At 42.6% G+C, this 23,038-nt stretch overlaps 1 protein-coding gene across 1 annotated transcript in view; it reads left to right on the top strand.

Annotated features, from left to right (window-relative positions):
• The window catches only part of magi2b (membrane associated guanylate kinase, WW and PDZ domain containing 2b), a 74,893-nt gene that overhangs the window by 10,192 nt on the left and 41,663 nt on the right, over window positions 1–23,038 (top strand). The window contains exon 2 of the mRNA XM_084555695.1: window positions 11,088–11,204. Within this exon, the coding sequence (XP_084411821.1) occupies window positions 11,088–11,204 (117 nt within the window). The remainder of the gene's footprint in view (window positions 1–11,087; window positions 11,205–23,038) is intronic.

The following is a 23,038-nucleotide window of genomic DNA, read 5'->3' as shown; positions in this document are numbered from 1 at the left end:
GGTATTTATCCTTGATCTGTGATGTGACATGCAGACAACAAAATTTTGGTTGGGTCTGTAATGGCTTAGAAGCTTCCTAAAAACCTCTCTCAGAAAGCTATATTAGGGTGGGGGATTTTAAACGCGTGGTTTTGCACCTATTTGGCGCCCCTTCGGGCTTAACTGGCAACCTCATTATGAAATGCAAGCACTTGACGCTGATTGGCTGCATTTGCTGCCACTCAAAAGAATGTAAACTTCGCTATAGAGAGCCGAAGTCCCGCCCCTCTACTTACCGAAGGGAGTTTTGGTCGGTTCTGTACGCGCCAGCATGCGGGACTTGTAGTTCGTTTAATTACGTATTTTCCATAGCGTTTTACTGAACTATCTTGCGACAAACTGTGACATTCTTGACATGTAAAATCATTTTTTATTCTGAAAAACAACATATGTATAATCCAAGGCACAAGTCGATCGGGACCAGAAAATAATTTATCTTTCGCCATAGACTGCCGTTCACAAACGAAGTAGCAGTCTGTGGTTGAGTGTAGTTGGAATCCGATTATAAATGAACAGCAGCCACGCATCTCGTGCATTTCTTTCGGTGGGAATGTAATGGAAAGTTTGCACACCGCTTGCACAGCCTGGAAGAGCACACCTCGGAAGGCGAGAGGGCGGATGTATGCAAATTATTTTGAAGGGGAGGGAATGGAATGAGAGTGGGGGGGCAGTAAGATACATGTTACGTAATATGTATCCGTTGTTCAGATTGGGCCATTTTCTGGCTGACATTTCTAAAGGAGGAATTTCTATGAAACGGAGATGTTCAGAATGTCTAGCACTTTTCGTATGTTCGTGAATGCGGGCAGACTACCGTTATTCAACTAAGACAAGGTAAAAACGTTTTTTCATTCTCTGTCACCTTTAAATAATCCACAGAACACGGTGTCGGGGGTCTTTGTCGGGAATTTGCTGCACTGAGAAAATATTCACATTGTATTCGCAGGGACGGGCACTCTCTCTGTTGAAAAAAAAAGTTCCTGTAAAATTTTTTGAATTCACATTTCCAATGCTGTTAGAGCCGCAGACAGAAGTCTATTACAATCTCTATTGTGATAGGCGGTGGAAGCAGAGATCTGTTTGAACATCTCAAACCTTGGCAAATAAAACTTGGATGAAACAGTCATTCAGTCCTTTCATTTTTTATATTCTGTGGGTTTTTTTGTTTGTTTTTTTAAGGTTGGTTCTTAAATTGAATTCTCTGACTGAAAACAGAGCAATCCCTTTTCTATTTTATGGCATTGCTTCCTCCATTTCTATTTATCTAACAAAGCAATCGTTAGAAGATTCGGGTATGTTGCACACAATGCTTTAATGATAGTGTCACATACATATTTTGTTAATATGGCCAGTGTACTATGATTGATTATGATAATTAGTTAACTGTGTGAGTTTTCATGATAATAATAATATATATGGTGACGATTTTAATAAACTGTCAGTCACTACTGATGACTCAGAGCACCATGCATCGGCTTTGAAGAGAAGTATTTTCCACTCGGCTTGTTAGGATGAGAGTTACGGCCCGTTCTCGCAGCTTTTATGTGCAGTGTGTGTATTATACTCTCGTTCATATAGTTCATTCTGGTCGTTGGAATGGAGAAAAGAAAGGGGCAATCAGGTCAGTGTAGTTGAGCTGAATTCAATTCATTTTAGTTTGGATTTAGCAGCATGAAGTGCCCCTTAATCACTACAGACAGGCTTTATTAGACTATCAGACCATAGCAGCCAAGTGATGCATTGGAGAGGAGAATCATTACGGTGCTCAGAAGGTGGCCTTCTCTCGGCCACGATTATTAATTTTTGTATCGAGTGGGATCAACACCCATGCTGGTTTTAACCCCTCAGGTTATATCGACCGGTGCGCCCCCAAACCTAGGAGACTCCTTCCTTCACGTCCTTTACTTTCTTTGTCTTCTCTCCATTACTTTTACTCAACCTTATACATCAATAAAACTTTTTCATTACTTTTCATTTAAATGCATCCTGCTTGTTGTTCCTGATATAGTCTGAGGAGCGCGGGTTGAACTGAAGAGTGCAATCAGGAGTGACACACACCTCCATATATTGCACAAAGACCACCACACACACAGGCACACACACAGCTTCTTGTGTCCATCAGTATTTATCTAATCAGCACAGATGTGTGTGGTGAGGTGAGATGAGGAATTCATTTGCTTGCAGGAGGAGGATTGTACCAGGAGCATTAGGGTTAGCAATTCCAATAACCTTCCTCCTTTAATCTTGAAGTCTCATTCGTAGCGCAGCCTTGTTTCTCTTTATAGTGACTCAGAGGTTGTAAATGTGTGTCTGGCCTTGATTACGGTACTGTAGAGGAAGACATGGAGGAACGTCATTAAGACTAGTCTCAGGATATGGGGGGATCAATATTAAGACCTTTAGGAGAGAGGCTCTGCCATTTGCTATTAATAATGGGAGAAGTCGCCTGCTGTAATAACGCCATTAGGAGAACTGGAAACAAATACTTCATCCCCGGCTAAATGGGCTCACAATACAAATACATGTAGCCTAGAAAGCATCGGTGCATACAGTATAATTCACATATACATGTTTCTCCCCCTGTCTCTCTATATATCACTCTTATAGGTCCTCCCAGGCCAGCTCAAAGTAGCTGTCCCTTATTGGGATTATTAAACAAGACAAAGTAGACCAAATTGGATCAGGTTGTTCTGAACGGGACCACTGGAGAGGAGGATGAAAATGTCAGACTGGACAAAGGGACTAATTGTGTTCACATAAAACTATTAAAAAAGACAAAGTTGGAAAAAGAAGAAGAAAGGAATGTGTGAAATGCTAAAAATTTATGAAAATCCTGGTTATTGTTAGTCCATATTACAAGATATAAAATAAACTCTACATCAGTGGTGACACCCCAATTAAAATAATAATAATAATAATGATAATAAAAATTAGCCAAGAAGAATATTATGAAGATAATATTTGTATATTTGCCTGGCAGTTGCTGGGCTTTTATTTTGAAAGGTGTACTTTTAACGGCAATTGACGGTGTCCGTTGAAAGTAACGGCAAACGAAACAGCGGTTAGCTCTGTACAGGCGAGGAATGACATCATTTCACGTTATATTCATAAGTACAGTTGAAAATGACAGGAAGTTTGGTTTCATTAATTTATTAATTTGATATGCTATTTCAGTTGGGGCCTAACTGAAATAGCATAGCTAGCTTAGACTGACAATACAATCTAACTGTTAAGGCTAAGTGTTTCAGTCTAAGCTAGCTCTTGCTGCTTGTTTGCGTTAGTTAAAATGTGTATCTGCATCCCACAACCAGGAAGACACAACTGAAAATTTATTTTGTTCAACGAAGCGTTAATTTAACTTTATTTGCTCTCATGCTAATCTTACTTTTCATTGCTGACATGGTATCGTCCCAGCATCAGGTGCAACTAATAACAGTAATGTTTGCATTATTATAATTATTATTGTTTATAAGGCTAATTGTCTGGAGTAAACCATGGTCAGTTGTAGTTTAAACCCTTTGTGTATAGAAGAAGAACAGGATGCACTGATCAGCCATAACATTATGACATACCCTACAGATAGTCGATTGGATTGAGGTCTGGTGAAGGTAAAGGCCAAAACAAGACCTTGAACTTCTTGTTGTTCCTCAAACCATTCCTGAACCATTTTTGCTCCATGGCAGGGCGCTCTACCTTGTTGAAAGAGGCCCGTTACAGCGCTTAGTAAGGTCAAGTAACATCCACACGAATGGCCGGACCCAAGGTCTCCCAGCAGAACGGTGCCCTATGCGTCACGCTGCCTCCGCCAGCTCTCCCTTTCCCATAGTGCGTCCTGCTGCCAGGTATTCTCCCAAGTAAGTGATGTAGACACACCTGTTCATATGTGTGATGTAAAAGAACATGTGATTCATCAGTCCAGGACACGTTCCTCCATTGCTCTCCAGTTCTGAAGCTCACAGGCACATTGCAGGCGCTATCGGCAGTGGACGGGGCAGCACTGGCACCCTAAGTGGTCTGCGGTTATGCGGCCCCAACTGTGATGCCCTCTGCGTTCTGACACCTTCCTATCAGAACCAGCATTAACTTTTTCAGCTATTTGAGCCACAGTAGCTCGGTTGTTGTGTCAAAGCACAAAGGGCCAGCCTTCACTCCCCATGTGCACCAATGAGCCGTGGTCATCAATTACACTTATTGGACCATTTTTGACTGGTACTGAACACTATAGACCATGAACACCCTGCAAGAACTGCAGTTTTCGGAGATACTCTTGCCCTCGCTGCTCATTTTGCTGCCTGATTCTGAGATCAACGCCAAAAGTATTCTGACAACTGACAGGTGCCATGATAATCAGTGTTATTCTTGTCACCTGTCAGTTATCATAATACTATGGCTGATGGTAATCATTGTTCAATGGTTCACCCTGGTTATATTTACTGAAGATGCTTTTGTGTTTGCCCAGAGAGTCATGAAGGAAACTTTAGTGTAACTAACTACATGAGGGATGAGGTGAAGACAACGTTCCTTTATTTACTAATGCATGTGTGAGTGTGTGTTTCAAAGGTGCTGCTATATATATATATGCTGACTCCTGCACTGTAGTTTTTGGACTCTGTAACCTATGCGACCTATTGTAGGAGTATGCGAAAGTTATCGATCACAGAGTCTGTCTCCGAGTCTTGTTCTCCATGACAACCGCTCTGGTAGAGCTCTGCTTCACCTCAGCTCTCCCCGGACGCCCCCGAACATCAGCTCAGATTTCAGCCTTTAACTGGCCTTTCACTCTACTCGGCGTGGTAGCGTGTGCGTGTCTGTGTCACTGGGATTTCACGACGATGTCACGACGGTTTATTTGCACGTCAGCGTAAACACGTTGCCTCGTATTCGTGTGCGTGGATGTACAGTATGAGTCTTGAGTTTACTTGCCCGGCATAAATTCCTGAAGCGTGACTCCAGGGTTGTTTGCACTTAAGAGGTTAGCAGTTAAACTTTGTGAGGAGAGAAACTCAGAGAATCAATGTGGCAAGACTGTGCTTCCCTCCTCTATCGGTCTCCTGAGAGAGTGGGTATGTCAGACCTAATTATGCCTTCCCAAATCAAACAAAATGGCTCCTGTTGGTTTATGCTCCTTGCCTTGTAGTAGAAACTAGTACCCAAAAAAGATGTGAAATCAAACCATTCTTATGTTTTTAGCCGGTTTCGAGCTAGTCGATTAAGAAATGTCAACAGTCAGCAGAAAATTATTTGAGAAAAGATTTGGTAATTAGATTTTCGGCCCCTGGCATGGAGTTCCTCAATTATGAGGATTTGTATTCTCCCTGTGTTGTAAACTGTATATTTGTGTGTTTGGAACAAGAGAGCTTGGACTCTAGGGAAAGGACCAGAATAATGGAAATAATTATTATTAAATCAAAATATAAGCAAGTGAAAATGTATTGTTTTACAAAGATAACATTGTAAGAAAACATCAAAATATAACTTTACTCAGGCAAAAACAGAATATTGATACACTGGCAATACATGTTGATGTATTATACAATCATATATGTGTGTGTGTGTGTATATATATATATATATATATATATATATGTGTTGAAGATAAATGTATGCTGGAGAAACTGGTGAGTTTCCCTAATGGCGCTAACTGGTGATGTTTTTTTTGTTTGTTTTTTATAATACCTGCCTTCTCATTTTTCTCTGATCATGTAGTTTGCATCCTGGTTAGCTTGACCTCAGGCTGGATGCTATTTCTCGACAGGCAGCTTATCAAGATAAGTGACAGGTGTTGGAGTGTGAGCTTGACTTGCTGAGGGCATTGCACTGAGGGCAAGATTAACAATTCAGTTAGCTGCCTCTTGGAGGAAAGCTGCATTATTATCAGTCCTGCTGTATCGCAACTTTGATGTTCTCGCTCAGTAGTTTCATCCATATATACGTGACTTTACGAAGACAGAAAGATCCAGGAAGATGTTTATTATTTAAACATGGATAGCAAATGTGGAGACATGTTTTTTATTTTGGAGGCACATACTGTATCTAGAAATATAAAATCAGTGACCCGTCAAAGGTAAGCCCGAGTTCTTATTCTTCTTTTCTGATGAATCTATAAAACGAAGCCAAATAAAATCTGCTACCAATGATGAAAATAAGCCATGAATTGCAGGAACTCTGTACTGAATGTGTGGTATCTGTTTACAAGCGACGTGATCTGCGGTGACTTTTATGGTTTATTTGGAAAACCTTATTTTGTGATGAATGCATTTTTTAAAATAAATTAACCTCTTGAACTCTGAGGTTTCGAGTGAGATGGGCCTTGCTGCTCAGAGGGAACAATAGCAGCAAACCCTCCGCTAGTGTAATGTCATAACAAGTCTGTGGCTCTGGGTTTAGACTTGCTTTGGTGCTACGCTATAGACATTAGCGGAGGAACAGGACCTTATTTTCACCAATACACTGTTGAACCTGCATTGAACTATAGTTAAGATAGAATAACAACTATAAGTTGAATCACATCTGAATCTTTTCAGATGCTTTATTGATTCAGTTTGGACCTATGAACAGCTATTGTACTGGCAAGAAGTGTGAGTGTAAGAGTGGAAGCTATTCAATTTAATGAATCAGTTTCTTTAGAAATAAAAGGAGCTGAGTTTATAAGATCTTGATCATGATATTGTTGCGACATACTGAAATACTGACGTTAACAGTTTTTGGAGGCTTGGAGACAGAGCATGTTAAGCAACAGACAGATTGATGGAGCTACTATCCAGTTAATAGAATTAATATTAATCGACGATGTCAGAGAATAATTTCTCTTGCCTATGGATAGTTTGTCTGGTAAAGTTAGATTACTACTGGGGTCAGTTATCTGCCCTATTTTCTCTCTGAGGAACATGCCAAGGCCATGGTCCCTCTTTTGGCGTCTTCAATCTAACTCTCTGGCTGTCTACAGGCACAGCTGTAGAGTTAGATGATAACGCCCTCCGTCACTGCCTTGGCCCACCTTTCTAGTATAAGAATCTGAGTTTACTGTTTGTCCCTTAGAACTGAGGTGGACTGATGCACTTATGTTGTGATGAAGAATCTTCTGTTCTCCTCGTACGGGCCTAAATAAACTCCTTCAGCATAAGACATACAGGACTCTGATACTTCTTCTTCTTCATCGGCATCACCGCAAATTCCAGACGACACCTGACATACACCCTCCAGTTCATTAAGTACACCAGTGAAAACAAACGGATTCTCATTTAACAATCTTGCACTAAATAAAGAGTTCTCTGTTACTTTAAACAAATGCTGAATTGACTTGAGTGACTTGAGTGCAATACTAGAACGTATTAGTTTTACAGATGTACCTAATGAATTGGCATGTGAATGCAATCCACTGCTGATGCTAGCCAGGCGCAGGCTGTCCCAGCTACGTTCTTCGTATGTTCAAAATTTAAAAACTTATTGTCTCTGTCTTTATCTGCCCCTCAACCATCTATTGTCAAGGACAGACTTGGTTATTTTTTGCATTTCTCCTTTGCGTTGTTATGTTTCGCTGTGTTTGCTGTGTTTGAATTGGCAGTGCCACACAGCTTTTGTCAGTGAGGCTTCGTATGAATATTTCTTGCTTTTCTAACGCACGTTGCTTTTGTCATTGGACATAAGACACTCAAAAATATGCTGATTTGGGGGCATTGTGGGGGCAAACAACATTAACACTAAGGTTGGAGTCTGGCTGCTGCGTTTCGTTGCTCAAAGTAGTAGTATCTAATCTGCATTTTCCCTGTGAACGCACTCAAATCAAGGAATAAATATTTATGATTTGATGTTTTTTCTGTCTAGTATGGGTATGTTAGGTGGAAATCAGCTGTGCGAACAAATCTACTTCTTTGTGTTGCTAAGCAACAAAGACATTAGATTTAGTTGTGTATGCCGTCAACCACCTATACATGTTGTTGATTTACAGATTTTCTTTTGTAGAATGGAAAGCCGTGTCCCCGGTTAAACATATGGTTATACTCTTGTTTGTATTGTAAAGAATCCGCTCTCCCAACATTTGGATTCCTAGCAGCACACTAAACACTCAGCAGGAACTCATTTAACTCACGCAGCAGCAACAGAACAGACACATGTTTACGAGATATTGAACATATAAATTCAGCACACAAGCCCGTAGAGACCCAAACTGTGCCTGAAATCATCTGCATTCCTTCACTACTCCATAACAATAGACAGTAGTGAGTGGTTATTGTCATCATTTTGTATCATCACTGATTGCTTTCGAGGCCCTGAACTGCAGTGTTTGCATCCATAAATTGCCTGGCATTGCGCTGCGAGTTGTGCACATGTCACAGACTTGTTTGTTCCCTTGTGGATATTTTTCAGGGCAATGAATATAAATAAAATGGAGGACAGTAAATGTATTGCGGTGCATCATAAATCGGGAGTGATATTGGACACATTCCCTGTGTACCATCGCGTAATAAGGTGGAGGCTGCTGTAGTGGAGGGAGTGCTAGCAGCTCAGCATCTGTAACAGTAGCTTGTGGGCAGCAGGGAGGAATCTGACTTCCCTAAGCAGGAACTGCACTCATTGCTCTCTGTGTTGATGAGTCTGTGATTAATCAGGATGTCGTCCTGTTCCCCTGGATGTGTTACAGTTATTGTAAATCTGTAAAACCGTTTTGGAGCAGCCAGCCACGAAACAAGTTGACTGAGATGAGAGTCAACAATTCTGAGATTGCCTAATTTGTCCTATTTGAACAGTTACACCGATAAAGCATTTTTAAATATACCCCTCCTCCACACTCTACTGTGCCTTGGGCTGAGTACTCATATCAGGAGCGCGTGTGTGTGTGTCTCTGTGTTGGTGTTTGTTTACGTCTTCTATTTTGACCAAACCTTGCTCGAGAAGACGCTCAAGGCGTCTTCACTGGCGTCTGCAGCTGTGAGCTCATCAGCCCTTTGTGTGCGTATGAGTGTGTGTAACCTCCGTGTGACATATGCCGCCGCCGCTGCGTTTCACAGTATTTCTCTGGAGTCTTGTGACGTTAACACAAGGTCAAATAGGGAGAGCATCTGGTGGGCGAGATGAAAAGTATTTGAGGAATGTCGGGGAGCAGCTGGATGCACTCACACACATGCAAAAATATGGACACACGTCTACAAATGCTTTCACATGCATAAACATTTATTTGCCACAGTCACTCAATGTCTCTCTCTCTCTCTCTCTTTCTCTCTCTCTCTCTTGCGCTCACTTCCTCTCACATAAATGCATTGCGGTGTAGTAATAGCAGCAGCAGATAGGGGTCGCTGTAGGACTGTGGACGCTGCCTGGCCAATCCTCTGGCAGGTTGTTTGGAGCCCGGCTTCCCACTGGCACATCTCCGTCTCCTCTTTTTTCTCCCGACGGTCGTCGTCTCTCTTCATCTATCCGTGTCTTTCTACATTTCCCATCCCCCCCCCCCCCGCCCCCCGTCCTCATCATCTTCTCTGGGATTAAAATTGGCTGCAGCCGGTAGCTGTGTGCTGGAGCAGCATTGGAGAAGCAGAGGGAGAGAGAGAGAGTGGGGTTTCAACCGAGGCAGCGGAAGATGTGCGGTGGTTGGTTGCGAGGCTAGAGGACGCTTGGGAGGACAGGCGGTCTGTGGATGTATACCTGTGGAGAAAGGACCGCTTTTATCAACATCTGGGCCGGCGGCTGATAAGGTGTCTGGATTGCACTGCCTTTCTCTGTGCTGTCTGTCTCCCTCTCTCTGAGCATGTATTGGTTTGCATGTATAAATATGTGTGTGTGTGTTGAGGTTGCATGGAAGAGATGTGGCCTATGCCTGAATACAGAGCTGTGTGATAGGATGTCTGCCCGCCTGAAACCGCAACAGTCCTAATACCGTTAATCAGCATTTCATTTTGTCTTCCTTTGTTTACTGGCTCCCTTCCTCTCCTCTCCTCTCCTCTCCTCTCCTCTCCTCTCCTCTCCTCTCAATTCATAGTGCTTCACAGCTTTGCTAAAATGGTGTCAGTTTGCATAAGATGTCATACCAAATGGATTAATCATTTCAGAAGTCACCCGTGTCAGGGACACACATGCTTGTATCTGCACAATATGTGCAGTGGTGTCCAGGAATGAGTTTCCTCTCCAGTGGCAATATGCTCTCCTTGACAGGTAGGCACTGCATTAATCTTAACTGGTAGGCCGAGCACTGTCGACTCAATTTGGCTGGAGGTCACTAGAGTATGCATCAGTGAGAAGACGTGTTTGTCATTTGTAAATGCATGGCATGTAACCTCATCCCTCCTGCTGTCAGATGTAATAGTTTTGCATAGGGAATGTTGCATAGAGAATAAGATCCCCTCCTCTCGTCCTCCTGGGCTTCTTTTGGTTTGAGACGGGAGGAGAAACTATTCATGGACATTATCATATAGTGTGTGCTGCACAGATATGTTCCTCGTCCTCAGTCTTTTGCCTTCACTTGTGTTTGTCATTTATTTCACTGTATTTCACTTCACTGACTTAATGACAAGAGAGACAGCTGGTACAGCAAAAAAAAAATGAACAGACAGAGGGGCAGAGAGGAGGAGGTTTGAGTGTCCTCTGTAGCCTTTGTCACCCAACCTGCTGACTCCACGTATATTTAGCCCCAAGGGGATCACAGGTTTACACAATTACCATGATCTGTGTGTGTGTGTGTGTGTTTGCATCAGTAGCCTTGGCTATTTGGCTTTGGTGTGAAAATCATTGCAAGCTTTCAACCTGATTAAGCCATTTTTGGAAGCTTAATGTTAAAAATCATCTTCATTGTTTCACTTAGAGTTGTGTCTTTGGAAACTTTGCGGTCTATACTATAATTTAAAAGTTTTGTGGGTATGTGGAGTATAAGGCTATACAGTATGAGTGTGTAATCATGCTGCTTGTTCTTCTACTGGAGTGAAATCTTTCTGCCTGTGTCACTTGAACCATGATTCATGTTGGGGCCGGTTACGGTATCCAAAAACATCTCTTGTTGCGTTTATGTTATAAATTATGAAACACTACTCACTCCTTTTCTTTGCTCTGTTTGTTTTCAGGGGGGGTGGTTGACAAGGATTTGCGGCACTACCTCAACCTGCGCTTCTCCAAGGGCTCAGTGGACCACGACCACCAGCAGATCATCAGAGACAACCTCTACCTCCGCACTGTTCCCTGTGAGTCCACATCCCCCCCCCCCCCTCTGTCCCTCTCGCCCTTTCCCCTCTGGCCTCCATCATTTTCACTCCTTCACTCCTCTTTGATCTCCTCCTCTTGGCTGCCGCGCTTTCATTGTCTCTCCCAGATATCATTTCCCCCCACCTCCCCTCCTTACGGCTCTATTTCCTTCTCTCTTTTTTTACTTTTTCCTCCTCGCCCCTCCGGGATGTTGCCCTCTAATTTTTTCATCACACACATGCTCTTTCTCCGTCTCTCTCACCGTCTATCGCTCCCTCTTTTCCTTCAGTCGTCCGGTTGCCGAGCTCTCAGCCTGAGGTTTCCACGGCAACCACCCTCTTGTCTCGAGGCTTGCGTTGTCGTGATGCCCTACCCCCTTCAGCACACGCTATACATGCACAACCAACACACATAGATATACGAAGATAACAACACTTTACCCTGTTCCGAAGATGGGACTGTGTTTTGAGTGTGACAAATCTTTATGTTCCGGACAAACATATAGTCTCTTCGTGTCCGTGGTTTACTGTACACGCTGAACATGGATTGTGCTTGTGCCTTTTTGCCTTTTGGGAGCGATGTCATTGCCGTGATTGACATTGAGGAGATATCACCCTCAGGAGGCCCGCCTTCTGTCAATACACCGAGCAGCTCGTGAATCAGCTCTGATGCTTGACTCTGCAAATTACATGCTACTCCTTTTACGCGTCACGTGGATCGGTGCATTTTAATTCAGAGCACAGGTAGAAAAACAGGCTAATTTTGACGTCAGAGATAGTTGTTTTCGCACTGGCCGAGTGCTTCTACTACACTAGATGTCTTCGGCTGGTGTGTTGGGCCGCTGACACAGAAGTGATTGTTTAATACGATCCCACAGCTGCACAGTCCTTGAGCCTCACTCTTTTTCCTCTACCCCTCTCCCCTGTCTTCTTCATCTCTTTACTTTCGCTGTCTCACGTTCCCCTTGGCTCTCCCTGCTTTCTCTGGCTGTTTGATTTCATTCGGTCACCCCCCCACCCCCCCACTCCATCGCATTTTCTCCCTTGTTCAATTCTAACTCCAGACGGCACCTACCTTGCCTCTGCCTCTCCTTTCTGCTACCTTTCGCAGACTGCTGGTTGTGTAATAGTGCAGTAAAGACTGACTGACAAGGTGACGGCTGAGGTGGTGGGGACTGGCTGAGCTTCAACACTTCTGTCCTGTTGAGGCTGAAGTATGGCACGTGTCTGTTTTAGCAGAGCAGACTATAGTTTTGTAACCACGTTTCTATTATAGCCGCCTTCCAGACATTAATGCGAATGGAAAGACAGTTACTCTGATGTGTGAGCAGTTATGACATCCCTATAATTAACTGCCGATCACTTAACAAAGCTGATGCAGTGTAATGAAGATTATAAAAAAAAATAAAAATCCAATTCATAGACCGCCTGCACAGCAGCTTTTAATTTCATATTTGAAATCAGTTAAGATATAGTTGGGATATTACAGTGATTTCCCAAATTTGTCTTAATCTTACCAACATGTCTTTGGTCAGTCGGTCACCTGTGTGGCCTGTGAGGATGTACATTCACTGCATGACTTTGTGTCTGTCTGAGACCCCCTATAAGCAGGCATTGCCCAAATATCAGAGTGACACAGCATCAGGCTACTAAAAAAACAGAGATGATGGTCCTGGGCACTGCGCTGCTCGTGCCCGGCGGGCTGTTTGTTGTTGTGGTTTGGAGCGTTATAAAATCAGTGTTTTTCTTCCTTGTCTGCGGCGCTCTGACCATGCTGTCAGCGCGGGTCTGTCAGCTTGACAAGCAGACGCCACTCTGCATCACAACATGCTGTCAAGGACGTGGGAGGATGTGTGTTTGTCTGTCTGTGTGTGCGTGTCTGGCTATATGCGTGTGTGTGTGTGTGAATGTGTGTATTCATACAGCTCGAAGACTCACATGCTGACATCAACTACTGCATCCCGTTACATCATTCAGCTCCAGGATTGGCCTCTCCCCCCTCCAAAAGAATAATTGAATGTGATGATTTGCTGTCTGGTATTAATAACTTGACTGTATTTTGTGTGTGTATGTGTGTGTGTTTTCTGTTGCTGTTTCTGTTTTCTCATACTGGTCACACTTTAGTAAGTGCTTATGCCAAATGGTAGCAGGGCTACCACTTCAAGGACGTACACGTATTTCCACTACGACAGGGACAAAAGGGTCATTGAAGAATGCTAGTTTATTAAATTAAAAGGGATAAACCACATTGTGCGAGAATAAGTCAATAGCTGGGGGAAATATCAAGCAGTAGAAATCCAAAAAGGCAGAGGAGGAGAATTAGGGATGTGAGGGGAATAAACCTTCTGTGAAGCCCAGAGAGATATCACAGATTAGAGGCCATTTTTGTAGTGTAACTTCTCAAGCCTTTGAGCTTTGAATGTTTGCAGCACAATTTAATTTAATTTAAAGTGATAACTTGACTATGTCAGAGTGTGGGCTCCTGGCAGAGTACCTGCTGTAGAGGAATTTAGAGAAGAGTTTTCGATGGTTGTGTAAAAGGGGTAGAGGGAGTGAAAACATCTGGAAGATAGAAAGAAGATGATGGATGTGGATATGAGCGAAGAGGCTCTTCAGTGAGTTGGGAAAATGGATGGAAGACAGGAGGAGAGAAGGTAAAGAATAGGACAGCAGCAAGGATGGGGAAGGAAGAGTGGACAGAGGATGGAAAGTGAGAAACAAGAGTCGATGTAGGAGGATGGGTAGAGCTGTGGGGAGTGGAAGGGTGGACGTGCTCTGAATGGGGGTAGAGGGAGATATGAGGGAGCCTCGTAAGTCATTCCCGGGAGAACCATCTCCTCTCCTCCACTCTACTCAGAGGCATCAGTAAAAGGCTCTATAAATAGCCTCAATAGTGAGCAGCACATTTCTCTACTCAGATAGCCTATAAATACATGCAGCTTCTGTCACTTCACATCCGTTGCTCTGGACGCATGCTACCCCGCAGCTTCTCAGCCCCCGACAGGGATTCCTCCTTTAAAGGCTACAGAGGAGGAGCAGATAAAGATGTTGGTGAAGAACGTGACCAAGATGCTTAGGATGGTGATGGTGATTGGGATGACGGATGCCTATGATAGTCGTAGCAGTAGTGAAGAAGGCGATGAAGATGATGTGAGGAAATTTGTGGAAAATGAGGGACTCATCTTTAATGCACAGTCCTGTTGATGTAAAGCAAACTGACACTGTTAGAGACGCATATTGATGGAAACATACTATGCTCTCATGCAGTATTTTCACTAAATTTTAAGGGAAAAATAAATACATACAAAATACAAAGTACACTAGAAAAACCAGTGTATTCTGATACACTGAACAGCCCTGCACTATATCTTAGCCTCATGAAGGTTATGGTATTCTGCATTTGTTTAAAATAATGGAGAGAGCGGATTCAACTTTGTTTTAATTTTGGAGGCTGTGTGGCTTTCTAGTACTATTGAATTGTATGTACCAACATATATTTCTATTATTTTGACAACCCCATTTTAGTAAGTGGGCTATGCTAAATTATAGAAACTCTTTTCTATTTCATTCATTCATTCATTCATTTATTCATTCATCTTCTGTAACCGCTTGTCCTGTGAAGGGTCACGGGAAGGCTGGAGCCAGTCCCAGCTGTCATCGGGCTATTAATCCAGTTTAATAGCACCACAAACTACATCCTCCAAAATTGATGGCAGAAGCCACCCCCAGCAGGATGCAGTCTGACTCAGACACACACACAAAAATGGTTTAGGAAAACTCAAAAAAACACGAGGAACAGCACAAGGTGTTGACCTGGCCTCCAAATCCCCTAGATCCCAAACTGATCAAGAATCTGTGGGATGCACTGGAACAAGCCTGTAAAGTAAGTAAGTAAGTAAGTAAATTTAATTTATAAAGCACATTTAAACACAGCATAGACTGACCAAAGTGCTGTACAGTGGATAACAAGGATTAAAACAAATAATACAGAAAAACACATTGGACCATTAGTCATAAAAACATAATTAAAAGGAACCACATAGGATAAGCAGGAGTACAGGATTAGGGAACAAGGAAGGCCAGGGAGTAAAAGTGAGTTTTTAGCCTGGATTTGAAGGCAGAAATGGAGGGGGCAGATCTAAGCCTGATCCACAGAGGCCCCTCGCCTCAGCCCATAGGACCCAAAGACCCCCCACTAATGACATCCTGTTTCTAGACACAGCAGGACACCTGCAGAAGGCCCATGTCCTTTCTCTGATGAGTCACAACTGTTTTGCAGGCACAATGGAGACCTACACAATATTAGAAAGGTGGTTATAATGTTGTGGCTGATTGGTGTATAGCTGAGTGTATTTGTGGTAAGGGCACTGAAAAAAAAAAAATTACATGATGTAGGTTTGTCCATTGAGTGCTGTTTTACTACTGTGAGGAAGAGGCTTACTAGCAAGCACCACATCTAGTTTATTTTCTTGTCAGTAGTTAAAACGTGTAACCATTCAGCTTTTTCAAAACTAATTAACAGTAGTATGACTCGTTAATGTGTGTGTGTGCCAGCTCAGTCCTCTGTTTTCTCTCTGCTGCTTTCACACTCTTACGACCTTTTGGCTATTGATAATGTGCAGTCAGATGGACACTTACTTTAAATACACAGTGACTAAATCTGCACCTCCAAACAAACGTTCTGCCCATTCATCTGCAAAGATTTCCTGAGGAAATGAGGCTGTCACTGCAGTCAAATTCTCCCACTCCCATCTGTGTTTGATTTTTAATTTGACTGTTCTGAAATTCAACCAGGAATAGATTCACTATTTTTATTGTTGGAACAGACTCGTTTTAGTTGTCAATAGTTAAATCCTGTTTATAGATTACTGATTTAATCATGCTTAAAGGGACGTGCATGGGGCCTCACGTCTAATTAAATACTGTGACTGATGATGATGAGGCAACGGAGGAGGAAGAGGAGTAATGACAGTCACTGGAGGATGTTTGTCATGATGATAAAAGTGAAGTTCAATGAGGTGATTGAGATAAGATTCACTCATGTGGGAAAATAATTGTTTGCGTATGCACAGAAGCACACTGTACTTGCTTGAATGTACGTATGTGATTTTTTTTTTCCACCCCTGCATTGATTATTCTGTTTGTGTGTAGGGATTTAATAGACTGAGCTGATAAATGAATCATGGGAGTGTTAGACCCTGATCTCTGTTAGTCTGTTAGGATTGTGTGTGCTTGTCTTTATTCATATATATATAGTGTGTCAGTGAGAGAAATACATATCCCCCAGGGACTCTCTCCTTAAAGGCATGATTTGCGTACTGGCTTGCTCTTGTTAAAGGACTGGCTGACATGCTTTGATGTGGTTCTGTGCTCCCTGCAGTTTGATTGGCACACTGGATTAATGTTGCTCCACAGATGAAAGAAACTGCAAGGGAATGATATGAATTTTATGAAATGAAAATAGCAAATATTGAACATGATTAATGAATTGGTTGTGTATGCAAAGTGCTTTCCATGTTAAGCTCTGGACAGGTGTCATCTCTTCTCAGTGTGATCCTCTCACTCAGCCGCTAATCACAAAATTAGGTTTTTCTGAAGCCTTTTGTATCTATGTTCCTGTCTGTAGTTTTACTTCTCCACCCTCTCGTCTCGGTCTGCGGTGTTTCTAACATCAGAGTAATGTGTGTGATGAGCCGGCTCGTCCGGTCAGTGAGCACTGACACCTCAGAGAGCTCCACTGTTTACTCTGCTCAGTCTTTACCCCTCCACACAAACATACACACACATACAGCCGCCTGGCAAACTCTACGCACCAACTCTGCGTGCGTGGCTCATCGTGACCCTCACTGTCGTCCTGCGTCAGTCAGCTTTGCAGACTAATAAAGGTGCTTTTCAGCCTATCACGGCTGATTTCCATCAACACAGGAAACACCTCAGTACAGGGGTAATTTCTCAATGTCACCCAGGCACCAACTCCACCAAACGCTGATCCATCAAGAATCACAGTTGTCTTCGCATCCTGAATGTCAGATACGTCATGGAGGAAACTCGATTCAGCTGTTTAACCTGAGGAGTGCTGACTCACAATCTAATCATTAAAATAGCAGGTTGTAATGTCAATTTACGATTCATAGAACTTTATTTAATTTTCAATTATGTGCTCCAAATGTCTGAACATACCAAATATGTCAAGATGACATTAATACAAAAATGTTTCAATGGAAAAAATGCATTTAATGAACTAGATACTGGCATGGTTAATGTAACAGAGACTCATTCACTCACTCACTTGCCACTTCATTAAGTACACTAGTGGCAACAAATGCATTCTAATATAATGGTCCTGTGCATGTGTTTCTAGGGTTGTTCAAATAATGGAAACATGTGTCGGTTCAACACAATACAAGTCGATATTGCAGCAAACCACAGCCTCAAAGATGAAAACACAGCTGAATCAGCAGCTTTGTTATGTTAAACAAATGCTGAATACCATAACCTTCATGAAGGTATGATTTATAGAATACATTACTTTTCACTAGTGCACATAATGAACCAGCAAGTGAGTGTAATTCAATAAGATTCATATGGACTTGTCCCTTAAAACACAGGAAATTAACAAAAATATAATAAAATCTATTTTATATATCAACTGATCTTTGGAAAGTCTCTTCTAATTAATTGGTTATAAGCTCCAGCATTGTCAGTGTGCTTAGTTAAATGAAAGAAAGTTACATTTCTAATCCTTAATCACATTGTTAGTTTTATTTCATTTGTATAGCAAAACTGTCAAACATTTGCTGACTACAGCTTCTCAAATGAAAGGATTTGGTCATTGCATTGGTCTTATTTAAAAGCACTCTCAGTATCTTTTTCAGAGTATATCTATATCTATATACATATTTACAAGTATATATAAATTAACTGTAGCCCTGAGTTGGTCAAGTGTAACGTTTTTAAATACACAATGTTCAAATGTGAAGCGAAAGGTAAAACATTGTGGAATTACCACACATCTCCAAAACTATTTGTTTCGAAACTGAAATATCTCCAAATGAATCTGAAGTTTGATTCTCAGTCCCGTATCTATAGTGCTGCAATCTTTCAACAACTTTTTTAGAGATGAAGCTTAGCGTTAGTTCAGGCAGGGCACTGAGTCAAGCTCAGCTCATAAGCCCAACTCATCGGCTGATAACTGATCGATAAGCCCAACCTTATCAGCTGTCAGCATCATTGGTACATCTCATTCAAAGCACCTATTTAAGTTCCTTAACCTACCCTCCCTTGCTGTTTATCAGCAAGCTGATTTGAAATCCACCTCCACACCAGCTCCTCCTTTTTACGCTGCAGATCTTATCAATGTCATTGCTGTGTCATTGAAGCTTGCTCTGTTCTGTCTTGGGTCTGTGCTGCTGCCCGTCTCCCTGCCTTGAGCTTTCAGCGTCGGCTCGTGGAAGCGCAGTGAACTCTCAGAACACAGCCATTCCACCAAAAATAATTTACTCCCAGTGCACAAGTTCCTTCACCAAAGTAGTCCTGAATGAGCTATTAATATTGGTTTTATTTGCTCAGCGTTACATGAGAAGATTGCTAGTTACCTTAACATAGAATAACGACTGTAAGTCTGGCTCTTCCCAAAAGTAATAAAATCCACCTCCCAGCACCTCCAAAGCTCACTAATTAACAAGTTGCATCATGTTTGTTTAACATGTACAAAAACCCACGTGTGAAAACAATTGTCCTGGGGGTTAGAGGGTCTGGGCGGGCGCGGATGTGCTGGGCTGTTTCTTTGCAGAGGCCAGTCACTTCTTGGAGTCTCCACTGGTTGCCTGGCAACTGATCTTAACCAAGAAATAGCCCGAAACAAACCCCCGTAATGCCGTAACAGTTAAAGTTATTTTTTCACTTTGTGTGTTATGTTGAATAAACAAACAGGACAGGTGAGGTTTATGGGTGCCGGTAGACACATTTTGGCATGTATGTATTCTGCTCATACATGGAAGAGAGACAGTTTTTAGACTTGAGAAGAAAGAATATAAGCTCAGTGTTTGCCAGCGCAGTTTCATTTCACAAGCTTATAAGAGTTACACCTAATAAATAAGATTCATGGACACTGACATCTTTTATGGGCTTCCAAAGATCAAGATAAAGGATTTTTATGAACTAAATGACCAGATGTTGTCCGGAAGTAGACCTTTATCAGCTCATTCAGCCTTTAAAGTTATGAAGATGAGTGATTGTGATTACATGGAAGACAGCGTGTGTTACAGAAATCTGCCTTTAACGCTTACAATTGGTTTATCTGTGACTGAGCACTGAACAGCCCAGTCTCACAGCCGTCCCACACACAGTCCCACTCCTGACTGCAGCCAGACTGAATCTGTGGAGCAGAGCATCCTCCAGCCCCGAGGTCAAATCCACGTCCCCCAGTCCCTCCAGCCTGCAGCTTCCATCAGAGTCAAACCTGCTTAAACACCAGTTGAATTGCTCTGAGGTAGCCAGGTGTGAGCTCTCAGTGGCCAGGCTGTGACAGTAATTGATTGATGAAGTGTGAGTCAGTGACGAGTACAAACCAGCAGCTCTGCCGAGCAAAAAAGGCTCGGGATGAGGACCTCTGAGACTGTAACCACTAAAACGGCTGTGCATGCAAAATGGTGTGTCATATCCGACATAAATATTATTTTTGTACAGCTCATGTAGATGTTGCTGCTTGTTACCATGGCAAGTCCGCGTTGCCAGGCACTGATGTGTTGTCGTGGTAGCAGACGCTCCTGTCAGAGTGTTGCCATGTTGTGTCGCTGCATCTGTAGCCTGGGCTTTGTAGTGTAAATAAGGATGACTGTGTGTGTGTGTGCTCAATCATACCTCTCCTATAGACCTGCTGTCACACTTCACATCTGCCAACCGGGAAGGAGAACGGAGGAGGAGGAGGGGGATGAGTGAGAATTTGACACATGAGACAAAAGTACGAGACAGAGCTTGAAGGAGAGTCAAAAGAAGAGAGGTGGATAATGAAGGGAAGGGGGAATGGATTAAAAAAGACAGAGGGTGTAATAGGGACAGAGAGCACAGAGGAACAAATGGATGGAAGAGCGATGAGGTAAATTGGAACCAGGAGGACCTAGAGAAAGGGAAAGGATAATGGCGGAGGCCAATTTGAAAAGATGGATAGATGGATACATAAAGAGATGGATGGATGGCTAGAAAGACAGCTGTATAGAGAGCATGAGTGAGAAAACCAGCAGATTCAGACAGTCCTGACACTCCTCTCTGCTCTCTTGCTGCTGTGTTGCTCTGCTTTCTCTGTGTTGGAAAGTATTCTGGGTAAACAAGTTCAGGGTTTTTTCAGGACACTGTGACTGTGACTGTCTGTATTTTTTGTTTATACCGTTGCAAGATGGTGTCTTCAAACCTAATGTTCCCTTTAAATTCCCCCTCGGCTAACTTCAGAATTAGATTACATTTTTATAGCTGCACAGCTAAATTGAATAGGAAAATCTTAATTCTCATGCAAGCCTTCATAGATTTTAGTGTTAAATACTGGGAATAGTTGGATACCTTTGTGTCTTTGCTGGAATCAGGAATTGTGTGTGCTCTGCTCCACAGTATGCTTGTTTCTTAATAGATCTATCAAACCATCCAGCAGGGTCAAAAAGGTAAAAAAACAAACGCAGCACGTGCCAATTAAGTTGAACAGATGCCCATTTAGACGATAAATGTCTGGTTGAATACATTATACCCAGGAGACAGGTATGCTAGCACATCTGTACCCTTGTGAATCCCCCTTATCAAGTCCGTTTGGGGATTACTGTGAAAGCGTGTCATGCCTGTTCACCTTTCAGAGAGTATTTTTAGTTGCCGTTAGATTTGGTGTTACATCAGTCTCGTAAGAAATTCACTCAACTCCCAAGGCAGGCGGCTGGTGGCTGTGATGGATGAGACGCAGAAACCAAGAGGGGTTTGTGAGACAAACACAATCGGTATATATCCGCATAGAGACACAGAGCTAGAGGCTCAACTGGGACCATGCGTATCCAGTTTCACTCACCCGGGTTTGTTGTTTAGTCCAATTACTGTGCAACTGTTGCATGTATTATAATGACAAACGCATTACAAATAGTGTAGCAGTATTTATAAAACAAGTCTCAAAGCTCTGGAGAATACAGAGATATCTGTAGCTCTGTGCCTATAGATTAAAGTATTAGCTATTAATATGAAAGACACATATGCCGCCCCTCCCTTCGCACCCACATACCTCCTTGTTCCCACACATACTCACACTGAGAGACCGTATCATTTGACCACCTTCCCCCACCCTTTATTATGATAATCAGCCTATCTGTCTTCTATTTTTAGCTCTGCTTCTCCCTCTCGGTGACTTCCTGTCTAATTACACAAACATTTGTATTAATACATGTGCGTATTCTCAAACACACTTGCAGGCTGCTGTGGATGCGTCGCGAGGTTAGCCAATCAGACCTTCTCGCTGTCTCCTTCTCTGTTGCTGCCTCTTTCCGCTTTTCTCTGCTTGCCACTCTTCTGCTGCTGTATTATTTAGCAAAGGCCTTTGTCCTCTTATCATCTGACACCCAGCTGAGTTATTTCAGTATATCAGCTTTTTTAGCTTTAGCTCCAAATGGACTTTCCTTGTTATGTTTCTACGTAATCTCTCTCTCTTTCACTCTCTTCTACCAATGTGAAAATACTCTGTAGCGCTCAGTCGACGTGGTTTAAGGCAGAAACTGTCTTCACCCCCCCTAAAGTGGCAGCTCCAGAGCTTTTCTTTGCTTTTATAGATTTAAGTCATTTAAGCCATAAATCTCTGCGCCGCTCATACTGCTACTCGCAGCGTCACCTCTGAGAGGTTTGGCTACACTGGCTGATTTCAATGCAAAGACCCTTTTTGGCTCACAGTTGACTTTATCCTTTATTAGCGAGAGCATGACATCCAATCAATAGTCAACAGCAGTGCTGCTTGAGCGTTACTGCCTTCTCTCTGTACATTCTGCACCTGTGCAGTTTGTCCTGCTTTGTTCAGCTCATTTATTAAAGCACTGTTTGTGCGACTGTGTACAAAAGCCATAAAGAGAAAATCCCTTGAACTGAACTGAAGACATTTCAGCCTCGATCCACAAGAGTCCATCAATAATAAATAGTATTTTTATCATTTTTGGCTTCTACCTGGGCGTTTTCAAGGATAAGAAAAAGGAACTTCGCTAAATTTAAAGATAGATGAAGATAGAGGAAGGTAGCAACGGGAGCAGAAGGAACAGAGTATAGATTTTTCTGAGAACAATGTTCTTTTTAATAAAAAGGTCTGCTTCACAGGTATTTAGACGCAGTGGGAGGGAGGAGGAAGAGCAGATAGTGAGGAGGAAGAGCAAGTAATGTGCTAAACCACTCTGAGCACAAATGTGTGAAAAGGAAGGAAAGGAAAATTGAGGGACAGTCTCCCTATCTGCCTATCTCAAAGCCAGATAGTGGATCGATATTCCCAGCTCAGATCCAACAAACGCTCTCTCCCTGCGTCTCTGTCTCTCTCTGTCTCTGCCTGCTTGGCGTGTCCAGTGAAGGAAGCCGTGGGAGAAGGCCATCAGCGGGTCATCAGTATTCCAGCAGGCTCTGCCTTCTCTGGTGTGGGCAGCAGAATAATTTCATTCTGATCTTACAGATCAATAGCTGTACCCAGCAGAAGGCGACTGGCCCCGCCTGGCTGGCTGAGCTGCTGCGGTGTTCAGAGCTACACTACACATGCAGTAGATGGCTGCTTCAAGACGTTTTAGTCTATAATGCACAGTAAGTTTTAGACTGCGTCTCAATGTTAAGGTCTGTGAAAT

The sequence above is a fragment of the Chelon labrosus genome (genome assembly GCF_963514085.1).
Source record: "Chelon labrosus genome assembly, chromosome: 11".
NCBI classification, from domain to species: Eukaryota; Metazoa; Chordata; class Actinopteri; order Mugiliformes; family Mugilidae; genus Chelon; species Chelon labrosus.
Note: the sequence above shows the minus strand (reverse complement) of the source record. Positions and strands in the feature narration are given on the sequence as shown.